Source organism: Mauremys mutica, chromosome 1 (assembly GCF_020497125.1).
Source record: "Mauremys mutica isolate MM-2020 ecotype Southern chromosome 1, ASM2049712v1, whole genome shotgun sequence".
Classification (NCBI taxonomy): Eukaryota; Metazoa; Chordata; order Testudines; family Geoemydidae; genus Mauremys; species Mauremys mutica.
Genome location: NC_059072.1, coordinates 1,423,630 through 1,448,164, shown reverse-complemented (window position 1 = coordinate 1,448,164; position 24,535 = coordinate 1,423,630). Strand labels below are relative to the sequence as shown.

Sequence of the window (24,535 nt, the reverse complement as noted above, 5' to 3'; positions counted from 1 at the left end):
TTCAATCCTGCTTCTGACCTCTGGAAGGACTTTGCTACAAACTGAAGCTTTACACAAGGGACTGAACGACCCATCCCAGTGGGGGATGCATTCCAGAGACTCAATTTGAACCTGCAGTTTACTCCAGCACTGCTGCAAGCCTGAACTAAGAACTTTGCCATTACTGTATGTAATTGATTCCATTTAACCAATTCTACTTCTCATCTCTACCTTTTTCCCTTTGTAAATAAACCTTTAGATTTTAGATTCTAGAGGATTGGCAACAGCGTGATTTGTGGGTAAGATCTGATGTGTATATTGACCTGGGTCTGGGGCTTGGTCCTTTGGGATCGAGGGAACCGTTTTCTTTTATTGGGGTGTTGGTTTTCATAACCATTCATCCCCAGGACGAGTGCACTGGTGGTGATGCTGGGAGACTGGAGTGTCTAAGGAAATTGCTTGTGTGACGTGTGGTTAGCCAGTGGGGTGAGACCAAAGTCCTTTTTGTCTGGCTGGTTTGGTTGGCCTTAGAGGTGGAAAAACCCCAGCCTAGGGCTGTGACTGCCCTGTTTGAGCAATTGGTCCTGATTTGGCACTCTCAGTTGGGTCCCGCCAGAATCGCTCCGTCACAGCACCCCCTAGCACTGCCACCCCAGCACTGCACCCCCCAGTGCCTCCCTGGCAGTACCCCCTGGGACTGCATCCCCCCTGGGCACTGCCATCCCAGCAGTGCACCCACACACACACTGCACCCCCCCGCACTCCCCCTAGCACCAGCCCCCGTGCCCCCTGGCAGCACCACCCTCTGGGGCCCAGCTCACCTTGATGCGGGCAAAGCGTTTCTTCCACGAGGCGACCCCAGACAGGTAGATCTGCTTGAGGGCCTCACGGCTCAGCTGGACATCGACACCCTCGGGGGTCACCGTGAACTGGAAGGCCACAGCCTGGTGAGCTTCCGCCATCTTGGGGGCCCCGCGCTGCCTGTCAGGGGAGGGGCATAGATCAGGCATTGGGGTCCCCACTGAGCACGGGCACTCGCCCCTCCCTTCTCCCCAGCATCTGCTCCTCCTGACACCCCTGCACACGGCCCACAAAGCAGCACCGCCCCCCGCAATCCCCCTGAGCAGCACCCAACAGCCAGCCCCTGCCCGGGAAACGGGACCTCCCCGCCCCACGGGGAACGCCCGATCCAAGGCCCAGGCCGGGGCAGACAGAGGCAGCCCTGGAGGGCGCGGAAGGAAGGGGACCCCGTGACCACGCTCCTCCGGACCCTGCACACGTGGGCTCGCAGGGGGACGGAAACAGAGCCCAAGGGGCCCGGGCCACCTCCCTTCGGCTCCAGGTGTTGGGGGCTCGCCAGGCTCAGCGACCCACCCAGGGACCAGCTTGCTCTTGGCGCCCCATTCTCCATGACCCACAGCTGAGAAATCCCTGCCCCATGGCAGCGACGGCTCCGGCCCTGACCCCTAGAGCGACAGGAATGGGTGGAGAGCTCCGTGGGGCAGGGCCGTCTCCTGGTGCGTGTGACCAGCACCCAACACGGGGGGCACGGGCCGCTAGGGGCTGCCCCAGGGTACCAGCCTCCTGACCCTGGCACCGTACGTCCTGGGGGATCGATTCCACCCCCCCTGCCCCAACTGCCAGAGAACCCCCAGCCCCGGCCGGCTCCTGGGAGAGCCCAGAAAGGCCCCGCCCCAGAGCGGGCACCCCCTGCCCCACCTCCCGCCCCAGAGCGGGCACCCCCTGCCCCAGCCCCACCTCCCGCCCCAGAGCGGGCACCCCTACTCCACCTCCTGCCCCAGAGCGGGCACCCCCTGCCCCTGCCCCAGCCCCACCTCCCGCCCCAGAGCAGGCACCCAGAGCAGGCACCCCTACTCCACCTCCTGCCCCAGAGCGGGCACCCCCTACCCCAGCCCCACCAACCACCCCAGAGCAGGCACCCCTACTCCACCTCCTGCCCCAGAGCGGGCACCCCCTTCCCCAGCCCCACCTCCCGCCCCAGAGCAGGCACCCCTACTCCACCTCCTGCCCCAGAGCGGGCACCCCCTGCCCCTGCCCCAGCCCCACCTCCCGCCCCAGAGCAGGCACCCAGAGCAGGCAGCCCTACTCCACCTCCTGCCCCAGAGCGGGCACCCCCTGCCCCAGCCCCACCTCCCACCCCAGATCTGGCACCCCTACTCCACCTCCTGCCCCAGAGCGGGCACCCCCTGCCCCAGCCCCACCTCCCGCCCCGGGGCGGGCACCCCCCTGCCCCAGCCCCACCTCCCGCCCCAGAGTGGGCACCCCCTGCCCCTGACTCTGCCCCACCTCCCACCCCAGAGTGGGCACCCCTACTCCACCTCCCGCCCCAGAGCGGGCACCCCTGCCCCACCTCCTGCCCCAGAGTGGGCACCCCCTGCCCCACCTCCCACCCGACCGGGCACCCCTGCCCCACCTCCTGCCCCAGAGTGGCCACCCCCTGCCCCTGCCCCACCTCCCACCCCAGTGCAGGCACCCCTACTCCACCTCCCACCCCAGAGCGGGCACCTCCTGCCCCAGCCCCACCTCCCGCCCCAGAGAGGGCGCCCCCTGCCCCATGTCACGGAGTGTCGGTGAGTCAGGACCCTGCACCCTCTCTACACCATCATCTCATCCATGCATTGAGACTCTGAAGCTCTGCCTGCCTACCTGGCCCTGTGCGTGGAACTGGGAGCATTTCTGAGAATGCCACCATAGAGGTCCTGGATTTCAGTCTCTTCCCTAGCAGCCTAAATTTGACTTCCAGGACATCTCTCCTACCCTTCCCTATGTCATTGGTACCTACATGTACCACGACCACCGGCTCCTCCCCAGCACTACACATAAGTCTGTCTAGATGCCTCGAGAGATCCGCAACCTTCGCACCAGGCAGGCAAGTCACCATACGGTTCTCCCGGTCATCACAGACCCAGCTATCTACCTTTCTAATAATCGAATCTCCGATTACTAACACCTGCCTTTTCCTAGAAACTGGAGTTCCCTCCCCCGGAGAGGCAACCTCAGTGCGAGAGGCAACCCCAGCACCATCTGGAAGGAGGGTCCCAACTACGGGAAGGTTTCCCTCTGCTCCCATTGACTGCTCTGCTTCCCTGGGCCTTTCATCCTCCTCAACAGCGCAGGGGCTGTCTGTGCGGAGGTGGGACAATTCTACAGTGTCCCGGAAAGCCTCATCAACATACCTCTCTGCCTCTCTCAGCTCCTCCAGTTCCGCCACCCTGGCCTCCAAAGTCCGTACATGGTCTCTGAGTGCCAGGAGCTCCTTGCACCGACTGCACACATACGCCACCCGCCCACAGGGCAGGTAATCATACATGCAACACTCAGCGCAATAAACTGGATAGCCCCCACTCTGCTGCTGGGCTTCTGCCTGCATTGGCTCCTAGTTAATGGGAGGATGGTTTACAGAAGGGAGTTTTGAAATGTGGTTCGGTTTATAGGTTTTAGGGGGACCACAGGGAAGGGGTTAGGGCTGGCGAGGGACTCCCACTCCCCTTGCGAAACTCCCTGTTAGCAGCCCCTGGTCGCAAAGTTCCCTGGTCGCTTTTGCGCGGCTTTATAAAGCCCTGGCCTGAGTGAATGCCCCACCCACTGATTAAGGCTCAGCCAATTACCAGAGGCTTCGAGCTTTCAAACCTGCCTCCAACTGCCAGCCAGAGCACACGGTCCCTCAAACAACCAAACAACCAAACAACCAAACAGACTGACAAACACAAGCTCAGCACACAGCAAGTAACCCCCAAACACAAACAAACGCACACTACAGACAGGAACCTCTCCTTGCAACCTCTCCTCATGGTCTGTACCGCACTGAGGTCAGCCCGGTCCCTGGGCTTCCGCAAGGAGGGGTCTTTCTGCTACTCGGCCTGGAACTCGGCAGCTGGGACAGGGATGGGGACCTGCTCTCTCGCTGGCTGGGTCTGAGGCCGCAGCCTCTCTGAGCCGTGTCCCTGGGCGTTCCCTCCCCGCCGGGTCAGGGTCCTGCGCCTCGGGCAGAGTACCTTCCCGTTGTCAGGGTGCAGAGCCCTGCGCCGACTCTGACTACGGGTCACGAGCAGGGCACCCCGGGCGTTGCTTGGCCAGACCTCCAGGTCCCCCCCCATTAACACCTCCGTGGGCAAATGTGGGTGTACCCCCATGTCCTTGGGGCCCTCCTTGGCCCCCCACTTCAGGTGTACCCTCGCCACGGGCACCTTGAATGGGGTCCCGCCCACGCCCATCAGGGTCAGGTAGGTGTCGGGCACCATCCGATCTGAGGCCACCACCTCGGGCCAGGCTAGCGTCACCTCTGCGCCCCTGTCCCAGTACCCAGTGACCTTCCTCCCATCTACCTCCAGGGGAACAAGGCACTCGCTCCGGAGGGGCAGCCCCGCACCCACCCTGTAAACCACAAACCCGGAGCCTGGAGCATCCAGCCCCCGAGAGGAGCAGACCTGGGGCCCTCCTCCCTCCTTCGCAGGTGGTACGCTGCCAGCCCCCCTTTCCTGCAAACGCTGCCCCTCGTCCAGCTGGATCTCTACCAAGTTAACCCGGTGTGGGGTTGGTCTGCTCAGTCTGTCCTTGAGCCTGGGGCACTGGGACCGTATGTGGCCCCTCTGGCCACATTGATAGCAGCCCATGTCCCGTTGGTCCCTTCGAACTGGTCGGTTGTCCCTGGCGCTGGCCGTTCCCTTTGGGAGGGGGTTCTCCCGATTCCCCTTTTGGGAGGTCCCAGGTTGACTCTCTCCCTGCATCGTGACGGGCCTGTTCCTTTGGGGCTCCTCCCTGCCACCCCTCAACCGGCTCTTCACAAACTCATTGGCCAGCCGCCCTGCATGTCGCGGGTTCTCTGGCTTTTGGTCCCTCAACCACAGCCTCAGGTCGGATGGGCACCGCTCATACAGCTGCTCCAGTACCAGCAGTTTAACCAGGTCCCCCTTCGTCTGGGCCCCATTGTGACGGAGCGATTCTGGCGGGACCCAACTGAGAGTGCCAAATCAGGACCAATTGCTCAAACAGGGCAGTCACAGCCCTAGGCTGGGGTTTTTCCACCTCTAAGGCAAACCAAACCAGCCAGACAAAAAGGACTTTGGTCTCACCCCACTGGCTAACCACAAGTCACACAAGCAATTTCCTTAGACACTCCAGTCTCCCAGCATCACCACCAGTGCACTCGTCCGGGGGATGAATGGTTATGAAAACCAACACCCCAATAAAAGTAAAAGGTTCCCTCGATCCCAAAGGACCAAGCCCCAGACCCAGGTCAATATACACATCAGATCTTACCCACAAATCACGCTGTTGCCGATCCTTTAGAATCTAAAATCTAAAGGTTTATTTACAAAGGGAAAAAGGTAGAGATGAGAAGTAGAATTGGTTAAATGGAATCAATTACATACAGTAATGGCAAAGTTCTTAGTTCAGGCTTGCAGCAGTGATGGAGTAAACTGCAGGTTCAAATTGAGTCTCTGGAATACACCCCCGCTGGGATGGGTCAACAGTCCTTCGTGCAGAGCTTCAGTTTGTAGCAAAGTCCTTCCAGAGGTCAGAAGCAGGATTGAAGACAAGATGGAGATGATGCATCAGCCTTATATAGACTTTTCCAGGTGTAAGAATCCCTTTGTCCTCACGGTGGAAACTTACAGCCAAAATGGAGTCTGCAGTCACATGGACAAGTCTCTGCATACTTTGCTGAGTCACAAGGCGTGTCTGCCTTCTCTCCATGGGTCAATTGTGTAGCTGATGGCCCTTTAATGGGCCATCAAGCCAGCTATGCCGGGCTAACATCAGCTTTGTCTGGGACACTTCCCAGAGGCAGAGCATAATACAAAATATAGACAGTATAGAGCCAATACTTATACTTAAACTACAAAATGATACACAGACATACAGACAGCATAATCATAACCAGCAACCCAGAACCTGGTCTTAGACACCTTATATGACCCCCTTTACTTAGGATTTGGTGCCACCACAGGACCTTGGTTGCAACCCATGTTCTATATGGTTCCCATTTATATCAATAACGTCACACCCCCAACGCAAAATTGATGCAGGAAGGGATGACAAAACATCGCTGACTGCATCCCAAGAGCCCCCTTTCCTTGGGTCTGTCTCACTACAGCTAGTGTTGGGCTAGAGGCCATACCAGTGTATAACCGAAATGGTTTATCAAAGTCATGTTCAATAACATGAATGAATCTCTTTACAAACTTAAGGTATAACTTGGTTAGCTTTTGCAGCATGGTTCCTGTATGTTTCATGTGATCTTGCCACGAGCTAAAGAAAACAGCTACTTTATCCATACCAGCTTTGGCCAATGTTTTGAACCCAATTAACATTAAACCAATGTAGATATTGATGTTGTTCATAGTACAGGACTCTTGGCATTTAGCCATGAAAGCAATATGGTAGTGTGCCTCAGTTTCCCCTTTCACACAGCCCATCAGATCTGGAATGTATTTTCCCCTGTGAAAAGTTCCAACACTGTTTACATGCATTAACTGTGAAACATCAGTATAGCAAGGCCCTTTAACATAAAGTGTGTTTTCATGTATTCCTTCCAACATGTTCAAGGGATTTTCCAAAAGATTAGGCACATTGTACATTGATACAGTTCTTGGCCATAGCAACACATTAGTTACAAAATTTAGCATTAGCAATAACAACAAACTGATTGCAAGTGTCCATTTACAAACCTGTTTGTCATGCCACACCCTTGGCTCAATACCATTGGAGTTTGGGCCTTTTAGGGTTAACCTGTGGCTTCCCTTTGCAAAATTCAGTTCTCTCTTTCCTTCTTGTCCTGCAGGATTAAACCCTGACTTCTCTTGCTTAACAGAATTCACTGGCTGATGGGGTGGGCCCTCTGTGCTAACAGCTATTAGCAATTCTTTCTTCTCCCTGCCAGCCAAGTAATTTGCATTAACACAGACACTAGCTTTTAACTCTTCAGCTGCTATGGATTTCAAGGCTGGACTTCGTCTTACAGAGACATCACACCAATTCAAAGGGTCTGAGGGTGAGAGCTGGCTTGCTCTCCCCTGCCTCCTCAAGCATTCAGCCATAAAACTGTTCTGCTTTGAAACACCAGTAACTGAATCTGTCCTCAGATCCTGAAGCACAGACTGCTCACTTACAGATTCAGCATGGAGACATTCCTGTCCCAACGCCATTGTCTCCCCAACAAGCTGGCTACACACAGCCAGGCGGTTATAGGGCTGCTCAACTTCCTTAACAGCTTCTACTCCACCGGAGACCTTTTCAAAGCTGCCCACACTGGATCTCTCAAAAGGAAAGTCAGTGGATCCATTCACAACAGAAAATTTCTGGCTGTTAGGAACTGAAACTTCCTTGATTAAATCACTTTTACACCCTTCAGTTGCAGTAAACTGCTTGCACAGGCTACCATGAGGATTCCTTTCCCTAGGAGCTTCTCTAAGCAGCAATTCACCCCTCACAGAAATTCTGCCCTTCCCCTCTCCACCTAGGGCTTGCTCTACAGGAACACTTCCCTGAGCAACCACAGCCGCTTTCTGGGTCTCACTTACACTTAGACTCACTTCAGGCCCCACAGGCGGATTTCTACACAATCCCCTTTTAGGCACACCTACAGACTTTCTAGATATCAGGTCAGAAGCAGTCTCCTTCCCTTGGCCATAAACAAGTTCAGGAATCTTTTCCTTCTTGCTACAAGTTGTCAAACTGTCAGTAGGTAACACACTTAAATCACCTTCATGCTCTCCTTGTGCCCTGGCTAGGGTATCACCCTGATCAGACAGAGTTGCTGCACCCTTTTCCAACCACACATTAGCAACTGGCAAACTACACGCACCAGAACTGTCTGGTCTTTGGGACCTTGCTATGACACTAACTGGATGCAACCTAGTCACAGTGCCATTCTCCCCAGCAGACACAAACTCAGGACTATTCCCTTCCTGGGCTTTAGCTGTATTTACAACCAACTCCGAGACAACTGAATCACCCTCAACCATCACAGGCTGAAAGGCCCCTTCTGTTTGCTCCACAGACACAGAAGAGCCGGAGACACATTCTCCTTTACCAGACACACAGCTTGGGATCTCATTTCCCTTGTCCCAGCACACAGGGCTGTTCACAGACAACTGCTTGGAGACCGAGGTAGCTCCCTTCATAGGCAAGTCAATACCCCTGACAGAGACAGGCACATTCCCTTCACTGTCACATTTCTCCACACAGGAAACAGGTAAGGGATATGGACACTCATCTTCCACTATCCCTCCCTTCCCAAACTGCTGATTAGACAAAGCCATCAGCTCACAAGGCTGCCTAGGCTCCTCCAAACTTTCCCTACCAGGCACATTGCCTCTCCCAACAGATAAGCTGCTGCTCTTTTCACTACACTGAGCTACTTTTAGCAAATCACAGTTACCCATTTCAGGTTTACTTCTACAAGCTGCACTAGCCAACAATTCATTACCCATTACAAATTTACCCTTTCCTTCCTCAGTTAGGGCTTTAACCTGACCATCTACTTTAATCTGTTCCTGAGAAACATTTTCCTCACCAATGAGATCTTTCTGCTCTTGATCTAACCCCAGATTAACTTCTGAGACATCAGACAGACATTCAGAAACTTCATTCCCAGACAAACTGCTTTTTTGCACAGACAAACCTTTGGAGCAACCCACCTCAGGCAAATCATTGCTCACAATAGACACAGGTTTAAGATTATTCCTCTCCTGTGACTGGCTACCTGGATTGAACAAAGCTTTAACATTTTCCCCAATTAAAAGATCTTTAGGCAATAACTTCCTGACGCCAGCTATCACTTCATGCTGAGCCCCATTCCACTCAAGGTGGATTCTGGCTAAAGGCACACGGACAGTAAACTCACAGAGGATCACAACATTCACACTCTGATTTGGTAAATAATCTTCCTCTTTGACCAGATCTGCTTTAACAAGAGTGATGTTAGAAGCCATAGTTTGCCCTGAACAGCTTTTACCATTGACTTCTACACACTCTATGAATTTTCCATTACCATTCCCATCCATAGCACTGGCACAATTTATGGGGCCACCCCCTACTGAACACACAGTAACAGCATTGACATAAAAGGTGGCATTGTTGGGGTACATTTGGTTACCCCCAGACAACTGCTCAGATTTATACAACATACCAACATTGTTACAAACTGGACTTTCAAGAGGATACAGTCTCTGCTGTTCTTCCATTGCTTTTTTGACTTGGAGTTGGAGTCTAGCCGTCTCCTGTTGCATCTGTCGAGTTTTCTCCTCAGCAGCCAGCAGCTCCAGACGCCTCTTACGAGCTTTTTCTTCTCTCTTAGCAACTTCTTTCTTTCTCTCATCAGCCTCTTTCTCCATTCGAATTTCTGCCAGTTCTTGCTCATAATCAAACTGCAGGCTGTCTCTCAAGGCTTGAAGTTTCCTTGCTTTTCCTGATGCTTTCTGTCTCATGGTCACTGATCTTTAACCAACCAAACTCTCAATCCCAAAGTTAAAATTTGGATAGCGTGGGGTTCTGACCCAAAGCTTAATTGACCTGGTTCTGTGGATCCAAGCACGACTACGCCACTGTGACGGAGCGATTCTGGCGGGACCCAACTGAGAGTGCCAAATCAGGACCAATTGCTCAAACAGGGCAGTCACAGCCCTAGGCTGGGGTTTTTCCACCTCTAAGGCAAACCAAACCAGCCAGACAAAAAGGACTTTGGTCTCACCCCACTGGCTAACCACAAGTCACACAAGCAATTTCCTTAGACACTCCAGTCTCCCAGCATCACCACCAGTGCACTCGTCCGGGGGATGAATGGTTATGAAAACCAACCCCCAATAAAAGAAAAAGGTTCCCTCGATCCCAAAGGACCAAGCCCCAGACCCAGGTCAATATACACATCAGATCTTACCCACAAATCACGCTGTTGCCGATCCTTTAGAATCTAAAATCTAAAGGTTTATTTACAAAGGGAAAAAGGTAGAGATGAGAAGTAGAATTGGTTAAATGGAATCAATTACATACAGTAATGGCAAAGTTCTTAGTTCAGGCTTGCAGCAGTGATGGAGTAAACTGCAGGTTCAAATTGAGTCTCTGGAATACACCCCCGCTGGGATGGGTCAACAGTCCTTCGTGCAGAGCTTCAGTTTGTAGCAAAGTCCTTCCAGAGGTCAGAAGCAGGATTGAAGACAAGATGGAGATGATGCATCAGCCTTATATAGACTTTTCCAGGTGTAAGAATCCCTTTGTCCTCACGGTGGAAACTTACAGCCAAAATGGAGTCTGCAGTCACATGGACAAGTCTCTGCATACTTTGCTGAGTCACAAGGCGTGTCTGCCTTCTCTCCATGGGTCAATTGTGTAGCTGATGGCCCTTTAATGGGCCATCAAGCCAGCTATGCCGGGCTAACATCAGCTTTGTCTGGGACACTTCCCAGAGGCAGAGCATAATACAAAATATAGACAGTATAGAGCCAATACTTATACTTAAACTACAAAATGATACACAGACATACAGACAGCATAATCATAACCAGCAACCCAGAACCTGGTCTTAGACACCTTATATGACCCCCTTTACTTAGGATTTGGTGCCACCACAGGACCTTGGTTGCAACCCATGTTCTATATGGTTCCCATTTATATCAATAACATCACACCCATCTGCCCACTTGCTGGCGTACCCCTCCATGCGGACGGCCAGTTGCAGATAGGAGACCTCAGGGGTTTTATCCTGACTCCGGAACCTCTCCCGGTACATCTCAGGGGTCAGCCCAAACTCACGCAGCAGGGCCTGCTTGAATGGTTCGTAGTTCCCTTTCTCCTCCTCCCCCCGCTGGCCGTACAATGCCACGGCCTTGGGGTCTAGTAAGGGGGTGAGAACCTGGAGCCTGTCCGCAGGATCCACCTGGTGCAGCTCGCAGGCCGTCTCAAAGGCATCTAGGAAGTCATCCATGTCCTCCCCCTCCTTACGCTGGGCCAGGATGCACTTATCAAAGCTCCGCGCCGGCCTGGGCCCCCCCTCACTCACGGCAGCCAGGGGCCTGCTGCCCCCCAGCCTCGCCAGGTCCAGCTCATGATGACGCTGTCGCTCCTTCTCCTCCCGGTCATGTTCCCTCTGTCGCGCCTCATGTTCCCTCTGTCTCTCACGATCCTCCAGCTCTCTCTGTTTTAGCTCTTTCTCCCATTCCAGCCACTTCTGCTCCACGGATGCCGAGCGTCGCCGGGACGATCCCCTGCTGGCCGGGGGGGTCACGGTGCCCTCGGTAGTCGCTGGGCTCCTCCCCGCCCTTCTCCTATGCCTAGGCATGGGGGGTCTCGGGAAGCCCTCAGCAGCCAGCTGACCACTCCCCGCGGGGACAGACACTGGTGCCTGCGCTGCATCTGCCCGGCTGCATCCCTCAGAGACAGGGACCGGTTCATTCACGCGATCTCCCTCCTCCAGCTGGGCAATCAGCTGGTCCTTGGTGAGCCTCCCTCTGCGCAGCCCCCTCTGCTTGCACAGCTCCACCAGGTCACACTTGCGCTGCGTGGCAAACCTCTTCCTGCTGGCCTCTCGCAGGCCGGGGTGCTCGCCGCTCCCCACGGGTTCCAGGGGGACCCCTAGTGCACCAGCCCTTCTTGAGGTCACCACCTCTCTGCCAGGGTCGAGCTGCAGACTCCTCCGCCCCTGGGATCGCTCGCTGTGATCCCCCGGGGGACCCTGTTACTGCGAGAGCCTTCTCTCTGGTCACACACTCCCAAGGGTTAATCACCCCTAAAATCGTCCCTTCGTATTACTGCTCCCCAGTCACTTACTGCAGGACGCACCATCCGCGGGGTGTGGTGTCCACCGCAGACACCAGTTGTCCCGGAGTGTGGGGGAGTCCGGCCCTGCACCCCTCTTCCTGGGACTCACAGTGACTCTCAGCCAGCCAGGAAAACAGAAGGTTTATTGGACAACAGGAACACAGGCTACAGCAGAGCTTGTGGGCACAACCAGGACCCCTCAATCTGGTCCTTCTGGGGTTCAGGGAGCTTAGTCCCCAACTTGGGATTCCCTGAATTCCAACCACCCAGCCCCAAACCGAAACTGAACTGAACTCCCTCTAGCCGGCCCCTTCCTTTGTCCAGCTCCCGGGCAAAGGTGCTGACACACCTCCCAGGCTCAGGTTACAGGCTGAGCACCTGTCCCTCACCCAAAGTCACCCCGGCTCTCCCATCCCCCACACAGACAGTCCCTGCTCCATCACAAGGGGAACCCTGACCCCATTGCCCCCACAGGAGACTCCCCCCAGCCCCAGTCGTAGGAATCACTCCCAGGCACCGCTCCCACGGTAACCCTCAGCCCCAACTCTCAGCCCCACTGTCCCCCCCACCCCAGGCCTCGTTGCCCCCACAAGAGACTGGCCCTCAGCTCCAGGCCCTCTCGCCCCACAGGTCAACTGTCCAGCCCCAGCTCTCAGCTCCCCCCTCCCCCGCCCCAGGGACTGGCCCTCAGCCCCAGCTCTAGGCCCTGCTGTCCCCCCCTCCAGGGGGCCACCCCCAGCCCCAGCTCTCAGCCCCCCGCCCCTAGGCCGACTGTGACAGCCGTGGGGACTGTCTGTAGCATTCAGATGACCCAGCTGGGTGACGCTGCCCCGTGGCCTTGGTACTGCTACCCAGCGGGTGGAGAGTCAAAAGGTTCAAGTGGCAAAGCAGGAGCCATGCTGGGTTTTCTCTGGGGCACTACGGATGGGCCGTTTGGGTCCATGATCCCGGGAACCTCCCAACCCCCTCGCCCCGCTGGGTGTCTGACTCCTCACCATGACCTGCTTGGTCGCATGGTTCCCTCTAGCTCCTCCTCCGGCCCAGCGGGCACGGCCTGGCACAGCCACTGTCTCCTTGGGACATCCACACACCATCCCCCGGCAGCACCCCCGGCATGGGAACAGCTGAGCGCGGCACACCATGGGGCAGCACAGAGCAGGCAGGGTCCCAGCCCCCCTCTGCCACTGAGCTGCCTCAGGGAGCAGGGCTGCTGGGCCAGAGCCTTGGAACCTGGGGTTCCCCTGGATCAGGGGATCCCCAGGGCCTCCCTGGGGAGCAGAGACAGAGCGAGCCCCACTCTGAGGCCTGAATCTGCCCCTGAGACTACAGGGCTGCCCCAGGGGCAGGGCAGGGGATTCGCAGCCCTGCCAGGTGCTGGCCGCCAGCTCAGACCCACCCAGCGGGGGGATCCCGCAGCCCCTCTCAGGCGCTGGCTGAGCCGGGAGGAAGCCAGGCCAGCACGGCCCCAGGGGCAGGGGATTCGCAGCCCTGCCAGGTGCTGGCCGCCAGCTCAGACCCACCCAGCGGGGGGATCCCGCAGCCCCTCTCAGGCACTGGCTGAGCCAGGAGAAAGCCAGGCCAGCACGGCCCCAGGGGCAGGGGATTCGCAGCCCTGCCAGGTGCTGGCCGCCAGCTCAGACCCACCCAGCGGGGGGATCCCTCAGCCCCTCTCAGGCGCTGGCTGAGCTGGGAGGAAGCCAGGCCAGCACGGCCCCAGGGGCAGGGGATTCCCGGCCCTGCCAGGTGCTGGCCGCCAGCTCAGACCCACCCAGCGGGGGGATCCCTCAGCCCCTCTCAGGCACTGGCTGAGCCAGGAGAAAGCCAGGCCAGCACGGCCCCGGGGCAGGGGATTCCCGGCCCTGCCAGGGCCCAGGGACTGCAGTCTCCTGGGGCAGCTTTGCGGCAGCTACCCTGCGATTGTTACTAGTGCTGGGTCGATCCTGCTGGCCCGGGGCCGTCTCCCTCCCTCCTGAGTGCAGTGTAGGCGAGCCCCCAGCAGGAGGTGCTGCCAGCTCGCTGGTGGGGGGCCGCTCTGCACCCCCCTTCCCGGGCTGTGGAGGATGTGCAGGGCCCCCAGTCCAGCTGGGGGGGAAATCAGCCCTGCCGAAGGGCCAGGGAAGTCTGGTAGGGAGGGGAGAGCAGGAGCCCCTTGGAGGCACCTGTCCACAGAAATGGGGGGCCTGCACTAAGGGGCTCCGCCAGACCTTGCTGGGGGCCAGCGGCCGAAGGGCCAACACGGCCCAAGTGACAGCAACAAGCCCGGGGCTGGCACGAGAGGCAAAGGGACCCCCAACAAGGCAAGGGCCAGCGCACCCCCCGCGTGGCCAGCACCTCGAGCATGTCCCCAAACCCAGTGGGGCCCCCTGGAGCCCAGCGGGTTAGGAGACCCCGACACAGGGATGGGTACCCCCAAACACCAGGGAACACAGGCTGCAAATGGGCAGCATACCCCCAAAGGGACAGTGCACCCCTACGTGTGCTGAGGACACCCCGCCCCAGCCAAGCCCAGCCATGGGCCAAAGAGCAGCGTTCAGCCAAACCTGCCATCTGTGCACCCCAAACCCGTCAGGAGCACGTACCACACAAAGGGACAGCGCATCCCCAGCCCGCCAAGGACACGTGGAGGGCAGGGGGCAGCACGGCCCGAAACACGCCCAGGACGGCCAGCGGCTGTAGCCCAGCTGGGCACCCGAGCGAGGTCACTGGCAATCAGCTAGGACAGGCTGGGAGTTGGCTGGAGGCCAACTGAGGCAAAGGGCAGCCTTGGCCCAGCAGCCCCGTGCCCTGCCCTGCCCGGGGAGCCGAGCAGCAGCCGCTGGTACCTGCTCAGAAGGTGCCGAATCTCCAGGTGTCAGCGCCACGTCCGCCCTTGGCAGAGCCCCTGGGAATGGTGCTTCCTGCGTCCTTCAAAGCTGCTGCTCTGCGTCCCCTGCTCGCCCCGCTCCCCGCTGCCTGTAACAGGACACCTGGCATCCAGCCTCCCTGCAGCCCTAAATGGCATCCGGAAATCGGATCCTGCCCCTGCGGGCCACCCCCGCCTCTCCCTCGCACCCGCGCCCCTGGTCTGCTTGAGACCCTGGCTAGCAAAGGGCCAAGGACACATCCCTGCCCATGATGCCCCCTCCCCTGCCCTGCCCAGCCCCCCATGCCCCTTCTCTGCCCCTCCCTCCAGGCAGCTGGTAGCTATAGCCTGTGGCTACCCGTCCTGACCCGCCCCGGCCCTGACCCAGGCCTTGCCTGGCTCTAGCACCGGCTGCTGCTCAGCTGCTCTACCCAGAGAACGGCGGCTCCCCCCAAGAGACAGCTCCTCCAGCCCCCAGCCTGGCAGGACACAAGCCAGGCAGGGGCACGACTGGGCCTGGCTATGCTGCCCTTCCTCCCCTGCACGGGGGGAGGTGGGGAGCTAGGTGGGTGGGTGTCAGAGGGCAGCCACTGCCCAGGGCACCCTCCTGCAGCAGACCGCAGCATGGTAGGCATGCCTGCCTCAGTTTCCCCTTTCAGAGTCCCCAGTTACTCCACACGCACTGTCTTGCCTCACCAGTACCCTCCGTGGGTCAGGCATTGCGCAGACCGTCTCACACGTCGTCCCGGCCCACGACACCCTCCCCCTCACCTCGCACACGGGCGCCCGGACTCCCCGTCCTCATACCAGCACAGCCGCCCCAGAGTTACCCCGCTCTGCCCAGTGGGGACCCCCCAGCCTCTCGCCTGGGAGAGCCCCGTTACCGGGGAGCCTCCCTCCCTACCCGCTCCACTGTGCCCCGGCCTTCAGCCCACACCCGCCCCTCTCCCCCGTCAGCTTCTCCCAGGGCCCAAACCTACCCGGGCCTGTCCCCCCCTCCGCTTTGCCAGGCCCCTGACAGCCCCACCCTCCTCACCCTGCCTTGTTCCCAGCCGCCCTGGGGCGGGGAGCGTGACGGTGCCCCCTGCACCCAAAACCTGCCCCGCCGGTACTGAAGGGGAGGGTGTCGCAGTGGGGCCCGAGGCTGGGCTGCAGTGGACGAGCCGCCCTGGCCTCAAGGTGCCCCAGCCCCTGCCAACCCCACCGACCCCGTGTCCTTCCCCCAGGCCAGAGCCCCACAGAGGCAGCTCCCTGCAGAGCAGCCTGGAGCCAGCCAGCAGCACGCGGCCCCCTCCCTCCGCTCCGCCACCACGAGGGCACCTGGAGGAGAGTCCCCGGCCCAGGCCTCGGGGCACGCGGCAGGGCTCTGACCAGGCTGCAGCACAGGGGGGGCCGGCTGAGTAGGGCATGGCCCCGGGGGACTCAGTGCAGCCTGAGGGGGGGATGCCAGGTGGGTGCATGTGCATGCGTGACCGTGTGTACAAGCGTGTGTGAGCATGTGCGGGGGCATGGCGTGTGTACAAGCGTGTGTGAGCATGTGCGGGGGCATGGTGTGTGTACAAGCGTGTGCGAGTGAGCATCCGTGTACAAGCATGTGTGTGTGAGCATGCACATGAGTAAGCAGGTGTGTGTGCGTGCGAGTGTGGACATGTGTGTGCATGTGTGTGCGCACACGTGTGATCGTGTGTGTTTGAGTGTGTACGTGTGTGTGGGTGTGTGCATGCATATATGTGCGAGCATGCCCAGGTGTGGGCCAGGTCCGTCCCCTTCCCTCCCTGCCCGAAGGAAGTCGACACACTCACCAAGACACTCAGTAACCCCCAGTGCAGGGGGTGTGACAATGCGGTTCTGGCGGGACCCCACTGAGAGTGCAGTTCAGGACAAATCGCTCAAACAGGGCAGTCACAGCCCTAGGCTGGGGTTTTTCCACCTTTAAGGCAAACCAAACCAGCCAGACAAAAAGGACTTGGGTTTCACCCCACTGGCTAACCACAAGTCACACAAGCAATTTCCTTAGACACTCCAGTCTCCCAGCATCACCACCAGTGCACTCGTCGTGGGGATGAATGGTTATGAAAACCAACACCCCAATAAAAGAAAATGGTTCTCTCGATCCCAAAGGACCAAGCCCTAGACCCAGGTCAATATACACATCAGATCTTACCCACAAATCACGCTGTTGCCAATCCTCTAGAATCTAAAATCTAAAGGTTTATTCATAAAAGGAAAAAGGTAGAGATGAGAGCTAGAATTGGTTAAATGGAATCAATTACACACAGTAATGGCAAAGTTCTTAGTTCAGGCTTGTAGCAGTGCTGGAGTAAACTGCAGGTTCAAATCAAGTCTCTGGAACATCCCCAGCTGGGATGGGTCATTCAGTCCTTCTTCAGCTTGTAGCAAAGTCCCTCCAGAGGTAAGAAGCAGGATTGAAGACCAGATGGAGATGAGGCATCAGCCTTTTATAGGCTCTTCCAGGTGTAAGAACCTCTTTGTTCTTAGTGTGGAAAATTACAGCAAAATGGAGTCTGGAGTCACACGGGCCAGTCCCTGCACTTTGCTGAGTCACAAGGCGTGTCTGCCTTCTCTCCATGGGTCAATTGTGTAGCTGATGGTCCTTAATGGGCCATCACGCAGGCTGGGCAGAGCTAACACCAGCTTGTCTGGGTGTCTCCCAGAAGCACAGCACACTTTTGAAGTACAGACAGTATAGAGCCAATATTCATAACTTCAACTACAAAACAACACAGGCACCCAGACAGCATAATCCTAACCAGCAACCCATAACCTGGTCTTAGACACCTTATATAACCCCCTTTACATAAGATTTGGTGCCACTACAGGACCTTGGTTGCAACCACGTTCTATATGGTCCCAGATTATATCAATAACGTCACAGGGGGGCCCCCAGAATCTGGGACTAATCACAGCCCAACCCCACCCCACCCCCGCCAGGCTGGGCCATGGGAACAGGGCACCAGCCGTCCCCACCCCACACCCAGCGAGGGCTGGAGGAAGTGGGGGAGGGGGAGGGGCGCTGTGCCCTGGCTTTGGGCAGTAGGAGGGAGGCGGTGCTGCCTGCTGAGCCCAGGGACACCCCCAAGGGTGCCCCCCGCCCAGCCCAGAGCCCCCCTGGGAGCTAGCCCTGGGCTCAGAGCCAGCCCCAGAAATAGCAGCTGGTATGTGGGTGAAAGGGCAGCGGGATAAATAAGGAGTGAGGGGGCTGGCAGCAGGCGGTCGGGGGGGGGAGGAAATGGCAGCAACAAAGGAGGCACCAGGCTCAGCCCCTCCCTTGCCCCCCCCCGGGAACGGGCTGCACCCACCTGGGGCTCCCTGCGAGTTCCTCCCCCATGGGTCAGTGCCCCTGGGAACTGCAGGCTTGTGAGGGACGCCCAGCCCCAGATCCAGGCTGGCTCCCCCCGCTGGGTTGGCACTATGGAGACCCCCCCCAACCCTCCCCCACTGCAGCCTCCGATCCAGACTAAGGGTCCCTGGAGTCTGGGCCACCCCCGGGCTCCTGTGTCGGCCTCTGTCCATCCTTCGCCTGGGGAGAACCCGCCGCAGGTGTAAACGCCGGGGAGCAGCCGCAGCACCCACGTGGCACCGGTGCCGGGTCCTTAACGAGCCAGCGCGGCATCCGTGGGCAGACGAGCGCCCCCTCCCCTCGTGGCAGGGCGTGAACCCCGGGCTCACCACGAGGGGGTCCTGCCGGCCGGGGGGAGGGTCCCCTCGCGGCCCCCCGCCTGCCCCTGCTCACTGCCCAGCGCCCCACGGGGCGAGGGGGGCGGGGGGAAGTGCAGGAGGAAGAGGGCCTCATAGGAGAGGGGGAAGGGCGGGGCGGGCAGCGGGCAGCAGGCCAGCGAGCCCAGCTCTAGGGCCAGCACCGTGCCCAGCTCCGGCGCCGCCATGAAGAGGCGGCTGCCCAGGGCCACGCCCTGCCCCGCCAGGCTGCACTTGGGCAGGCTCCGCGCAGGGCCCCAGAGCCGGGCCCCCGGGCTGAAGGAAATCACCACGTTCTCCCGGGCGTTGCCCCCCACCACGTAGAGGGGCTCCGAGCCCCCCAGGAAATAGAGGCCGGGCAGGTCGGCGTCGGCTCGCGTCAGCGTTGGGAGCAGCTCCTGCCACGTGTCTGCAACGAGAGCGCACGGGTGGGACGGGCGTCGCCCCCGCACTGGTCCAGGCCTCGCCCCCCTGGCCTGGATCTGTCCCCACCCTGCCCACCCCCCCACCTGTCCCCCCATCCTCACCCTGTGCACATCACCCTGCCCACCCCCACACCTGTCCCCCCATCCTCACCCCCCACCTCCACACCCATCCTCACCCTGTGCACCTCACCCTGCCCACCCCCACACCTGTCCCCCCATCCTCACCCTGTGCACATCACCCTGCCCACCCCCCCACCTGTCCCCCCATCCTCACCCTGTGCACCTCACCCCGCCCACCCCCACACCTGTCCCCCCATCCTCACCCTGTGCACCTCACCCCGCCCACCCCCACACCTGTCCCCCCATCCTCACCCTGTGCACCTCACCCCGCCCACCCCCACACCTGTCCCCCCATCCTCACCCTGTGCACCTCACCCCACCCACCCCCACCCCTGTCCCCCCATCCTCCCCCTGTGCACCTCACCCCGCCCACCCCCACACCTGTCCCCCCATCCTCACCCTGTGCACCTCACCCCGCCCACCCCCACACCTGTCCCCCCCATCCTCACCCTGTGCACCTCACCCCCCCCACCCCCACACCTGTCCCCCCCATCCTCACCCTGTGCACCTCACCCCGCCCACCCCCACACCTGTCCCCCCATCCTCACCCTGTGCACCTCACCCCGCCCACCCCCACACCTGTCCCCCCATCCTCACCCTGTGCACCTCACCCCGCCCACCCCCACACCTGTCCCCCCATCCTCACCCTGTGCACCTCACCCCGCCCACCCCCACACCTGTCCCCCCCATCCTCACCCTGTGCACCTCACCCCGCCCACCCCCACACCTGTCCCCCCATCCTCCCCCTGTGCACCTCACCCCGCCCACCCCCACACCTGTCCCCCCATCCTCACCCCCCACCTCCACACCCATCCTCACCCTGTGCACCTCACCCCGCCCACCCCCACACCTGTCGCCCCATCCTCACCCCCCACCTGTCCCCCCATCCTCACCCTGTGCACCTCACCCCGCCCACCCCCACACCTGTCCCCCCATCCTCACCCCCCACCTCCACACCCATCCTCACCCTGTGCACCTCACCCCGCCCACCCCCACACCTGTCCCCCCATCCTCATCCCCCACCTGTCCCCCCATCGTCCCCCTGTGCACCTCACCCCGCCCACCCCCACACCTGTCCCCCATCCTCATCCCCCACCTCCACACCCATCCTCACCCTGTGCACCTCACCCCTCCCACCCCCACACTTGTCCCCCCATCCTCACCCTGTGCACCTCACCCCGCCCACCCCCACACCTGTCGCCCCATCCTCACCCTGTGCACCTCACCCCGCCCACCCCCACACCTGCCCCCCCATCCTCACCCTGTGCACCTCACCCCGCCCACCCCACAGGACTCGCCCGTCTCTGATCGCAGCCCAGGCGCAGGGAGGAGCAGGCGGCTGGAGATGGGGCTGAGATGGGGACGAGGCTCCGTGTGGCACGGCTGGGCCCCTGGGGCCGGGGCTCTCTCCCCGGGGCGGCTGGGCCCCTACCCGGGCAGTGCCAGGCGCTGGCTCTGCTCACCTGCCCCGACGTCGTAACGTAGCAGCAGCTTCTCGCCCGTCCTCTGCACGCTGCCCAGGGCGTAGATGCTGCCGGCGTGAGCCGCGCAGAGCGGCAGGTCGTGGGACAGCGAGAGGGCGAAGGTGAAGTCGGTGAGGGGCAGCGGGGAGACGAAGGCCCATGAGTCGCTCCAGGGGTCGTAGCGCTCCACGGCCGCGTACAGAGCCGTGCCGCTGTCCGGCGCCAGGAGCGTGTCCAGATACCAGCCCCCGACGGCGTAAATCCGCTGCCCCACCACCACGGTGCTGAAGTGCCGCCGGCGCTGCGAGGAGAGAGCGGGCTGGGGGTCTAGGAACTCAGGGCTGACCCCGCCGGGAGCCCCTCACCCTGGTGTCTGGGTGCAGCAGGCCGAGCCCAGCCCCACGCCACGCAGCTCCCGGGGGTGGGGCGGGGGGCAGCGCCTGGCCTGGGGGTCCAGGCTGAGAACTGGGGGTGGGAGCATGGCCCTGGGAGGCTCCGAGCCTGGGGCAGCTGGTCCCACATCCCATCCAGCTGCGAGTGCCAGGGGCCCTCAGAATGGGGCCTTCACGGGGGAGCCAGCGAGTGCCAGCAGGGAGGGGGCAGAGGGCCAAGCGGGGCCACTGACCTTCAGCAGTGGGGGAGGGGGCTGCCAGTGCTGGGGGAGGGATCGGTAGCGGGGGGAGGGGTACCAGGGCACTGACCCCTAGCAGCGGGGGGGGGCTGCCGGCAGTGGGGGAGGGAGCAGTACTGTGGGGGTACAGACACGGGGGTACCAGGGCACTGCCCATGAGCGGGGGGTGGGCTGCCAGTGCTGGGGGAGGGATCTGTAGCGGGGGGAGGGGTACCAGCCACTGACCCCTAGCAGCGGGGGGGGGGTGAGGGAGTGGTACCAGAGGGGGGAGGGGTGACCTTCAGTGGTGGGTGAGAGAACAGGGGTGGGCATGTGACCAAGTGTGGGGCAGGGTTCCCCTCACTATGTTGTATGTGAGCCTGAGTAAGTCTTACTATTCTGCACGAATACTGTGTGTGCCTCAGTTTCCCTGTGTATTGCACTGATGCCTCGGTGGTGGGGATAAGGGTCTGTGACTTTTGCTGAGGCCCTTGGGGGCAGGTGAGGCAGCCCCAGCTGCCTGCAAGTAGGCGATAGCCGGTGCCCTTCAGAACCGGAGACCCAGGACGGGGATGCGGCCAGGTGACACTGCCCTGGAAGCGAGACAGAGCAGAGGAGGGGCAGTGGCCATGGCGGAGGTCAGGCCGCTGGAGGGGTCAGTCTCCTGTTGGGACTCGGAGTGGGGAGTCCAGGGGCACCAGGCGCTGGGGGTCCCCAAGCTGGACTTGGCTGAAAGTTCCTGCTTTCTGGGTAAGAAGCTCTGTTCCCAACGACTAACAACCCGCCTGTGTCACATGCTGGCTGGGAGTCACGGCTGACTGCGGACAGGGGGTGGGCAGGGCCCCTCTGGCTTCCCCAGGGGTCCCGCCCTGGAGGCCCTGCCCAGCGGGAACAGGGGGCTGAGTGCTCCCAGGCCAGTCCTAGGAGGGCCATAGGCGGAAAGGCTCCTTGCCTGGGGGTGTCCCGGTGCCCGAGTCCTGGCTGGCTTCATACAGAGCAGATCCAGAGCACCAGGCCTGAGTCCGTGACAGGGGGTCACCAGAGCGGTGCAGGGGGAGGGATCTGTAGCAGGAGGGAGGGTACCAGGGCACTGACCAGCAGCGGGGCAGGGGGCTGCCAGCGGTGGGGGAGGGAGCAGGAGCAGGCACAGGGCACTGACCAGCAGCGGGGCGGGAGGCTGCCAGCGGTGGGGCAGGGGGCAGCAGCAGGCACAGGACACTGACCAGCGGTGGGGCAGGGGGCTGCCAGCGGTGGGGCAGGGAGCAGCAGCAGGCACAGGGCACTGACCAGCAGCGGGGCGGGGGGCTGCCAGCGGCGGGGGAGGGAGCAGGAGCAGGCACAGGGCACTGACCAGCAGCGGGGCGGGGGGCTGCCAGCGGTGGGGCAGGGAGCAGGAGCAGGCACAGGGCACTGACCAGCAGCGGGGCGGGGGGCTGCCAGCGGTGGGGCAGGGAGCAGGAGCAGGCACAGGGCACTGACCTTCAGCAGCGGGGCGGTGGGCTGCCAGCAGCCGGCCAGCGGGTTGTAGCGGAAGGCCGCCATGCGGAAGGCGAACCCGCGGGCCCCGCGGCGCTCCCGGTAGCCGCCGATGAGGAACAGGTAGTTGAGCAGCTGGGCAGTGCTGAAGCTCCACTTGTCAGCCTGGAAGGGCAGCCCGGTGGCCCGGCGCCAGGTGCTCCCCTGGGCCAGGGGAAGGCAGTAGAGGCCCCGCAGGGGCTCCGTGGCGGGGGTGGCCGGGGCCCTCAGGTTCTCCTTGCGGAGCACACAGAGCTGCTGGGGGCCCCGCGTGCGGAGCCCTGCCAGCTCCTCCTGCAGCGCTGGGGCCAGCTGCCCCGTGACGGGCGCCAGCTCCAGGAGCTGGGCGCTCAGGTAGTGGCACACCACGGCCCGCATCTCCGGGCAGCCGATGGCCTCGGCAAAGCGCAGGTAGGACAGGCACTTGTGGGGGCGCAGGAGGGGGCGCAGGGCCAGCCAGCACTGCTCCAGGAAGGAGGGCACCAGCACGTAGCTGGCAGCCTGGATGGCGGGCAGCAGCTCCTCCTCGCCCAGCCCGAAGTGCCCCAGGAAGACAAACTCCAGGATGGCGCGGAAGGCGCCCGACGGGACGTGCTCCAGCACCAGCCGCCTCTCTGCAGCCTCCTGCATCTGGGAGCGGGCCAGCGCCCCGAAATACGCGCTCTCCTCAGCCAGCCGGGCCAGCTCCACCTGCGGGCACCAAGAGACCTGGCCAGCTCGGCGGGGAGGAGGCAGGGGCTGGGGGCAATGCCATGCTGGGCAGGGGGACGCCAGCTCCCTCGAGGCAGAACGTGGAGACTCCTGTCCATTTATCCCAGCAGGAGCCAGGCCCCTGTGGGGCTCCGCCTGGCCCAGCCTCTGCCCGCAGGCGGTGGGGCCGCACCAGCAGCTCTCGGGGCCCAGCGGGCAGCTCCTTGGGGCAGAGGCAGGCCGGGGACAAGGGATGGGGGAAATGAAAGGGGATGATGCTAGGCAGGGGCTCCCCTCACGCCTGCCCCCTGGCGCTACAGGCTCTGGGCATGGGGAGCTGTTCCCAGCTGGGAGGGGGTAGCTCCGGGGTACCAGGGTCCTTGGCCCTGGTCTCCTCACCCCACACCAGGACCCCCACCTGACACACTGCACTGGACGCAGCCACAGCGCAAGGGGGGCATCTCCAGGCGGGGGCTGCAGACCCACCCGTGGTGCTAGTCTGGCCACAGACAGGCCTCCGTGGTCCCAGCCAGGCCCTCGTCTGGGCCCTGGTGCGTTCTCAGGCCCGGCCCGGCCCATGACCACAGGCCTGTGGGGCTGCAGAGGTGGCACGGCCCCACCAGCGGAGAGCCAGGCCTGGCCCAGGAGGGGGGCAGCCAGCAGGAATCCATGCGGGCGGGGGCTGGGACTTGCAGCCTGAGGGCACCTTGGCTCACCCAGGGACAAGGGCAGAGGGGACCCAACGGGTGATTTGGGCTGCAAGCTGCTGGAGACAGTCCCAGGGGGAGACCCAGCCCCCTTCACGCCAATGGGGAGGGGCTCGCGGGACGCTCTGCTCCACTGGGCGCAGGCCCTGCCAGAGCCGGGGATGGCAGGCTGAGGCAGCGGCAGCGGCGCTGCATGCACCCAGTCCCAGCCCGCCCACAGGCCAGGGCTCGGCTCACGGGTGAGGGGCCCGGGGCCACGGAGTGCACCCTGCCCTGCAGGACGCCCAGGCCCCCAAGCAGTAACACGCAGCCTGTGCAATGGCCTTTGTGGGGGCTGCAGCCCACCCCGGCTCCGCAGGGCCCCTGGGGGAGCGACTGGCACAGCACCAGGAAGGTGGCATTTTGGGCAGCATACCTGGAAGGCACAGGGATCCGTCTGGACGGTAATGAGGGGCAGCCCTGCCCCTCGGCTCCGGTAGACCCTCTGCTCAGGGCTGCTCTCCCAGGGCTCTGCCCGTGGTGCCAGGCCGCCTGGTCCCTTGCTGGGCAGCAGGAAGCAGCTCGCCAGGGTGCGAAGGAAGCACAGGAGGCAGCTCAGAGCCCAGCCAGCTGCAGCCCTCGGGGAGTGAGTCAGGGCGTGCCAGGCTGCAGCCCACAAGCCTTCGCCCCCCCACCTCTGGCTGCGCAGA

At 61.3% G+C, this 24,535-nt stretch overlaps 1 protein-coding gene across 5 annotated transcripts in view; it reads right to left on the bottom strand.

Moving 5' to 3' along the window:
• CPT1B (carnitine palmitoyltransferase 1B) overlaps positions 1-14,690 on the bottom strand; it is a 52,470-nt gene extending 37,780 nt beyond the window's left edge. Inside the window, exons 1-2 of one of the 5 annotated variants that reach the window (XM_045026960.1) lie at positions 14,580-14,690; positions 801-960 (exon numbers count right to left, since the gene is read on the bottom strand). In XM_045026960.1, coding sequence (XP_044882895.1) covers positions 801-941 — 141 coding nt within the window. In that variant the 5' untranslated portion in view covers positions 942-960; positions 14,580-14,690. Of the gene's footprint in view, positions 1-800; positions 961-1,249; positions 1,259-1,443; positions 1,603-14,579 lie in introns of those variants that run through there. The other 4 variants (XM_045026951.1, XM_045026968.1, XM_045026978.1 and 1 more) reach the window with 4 other exon arrangements.
• Between the last annotated feature and the right edge of the window lie 9,845 nt (positions 14,691-24,535).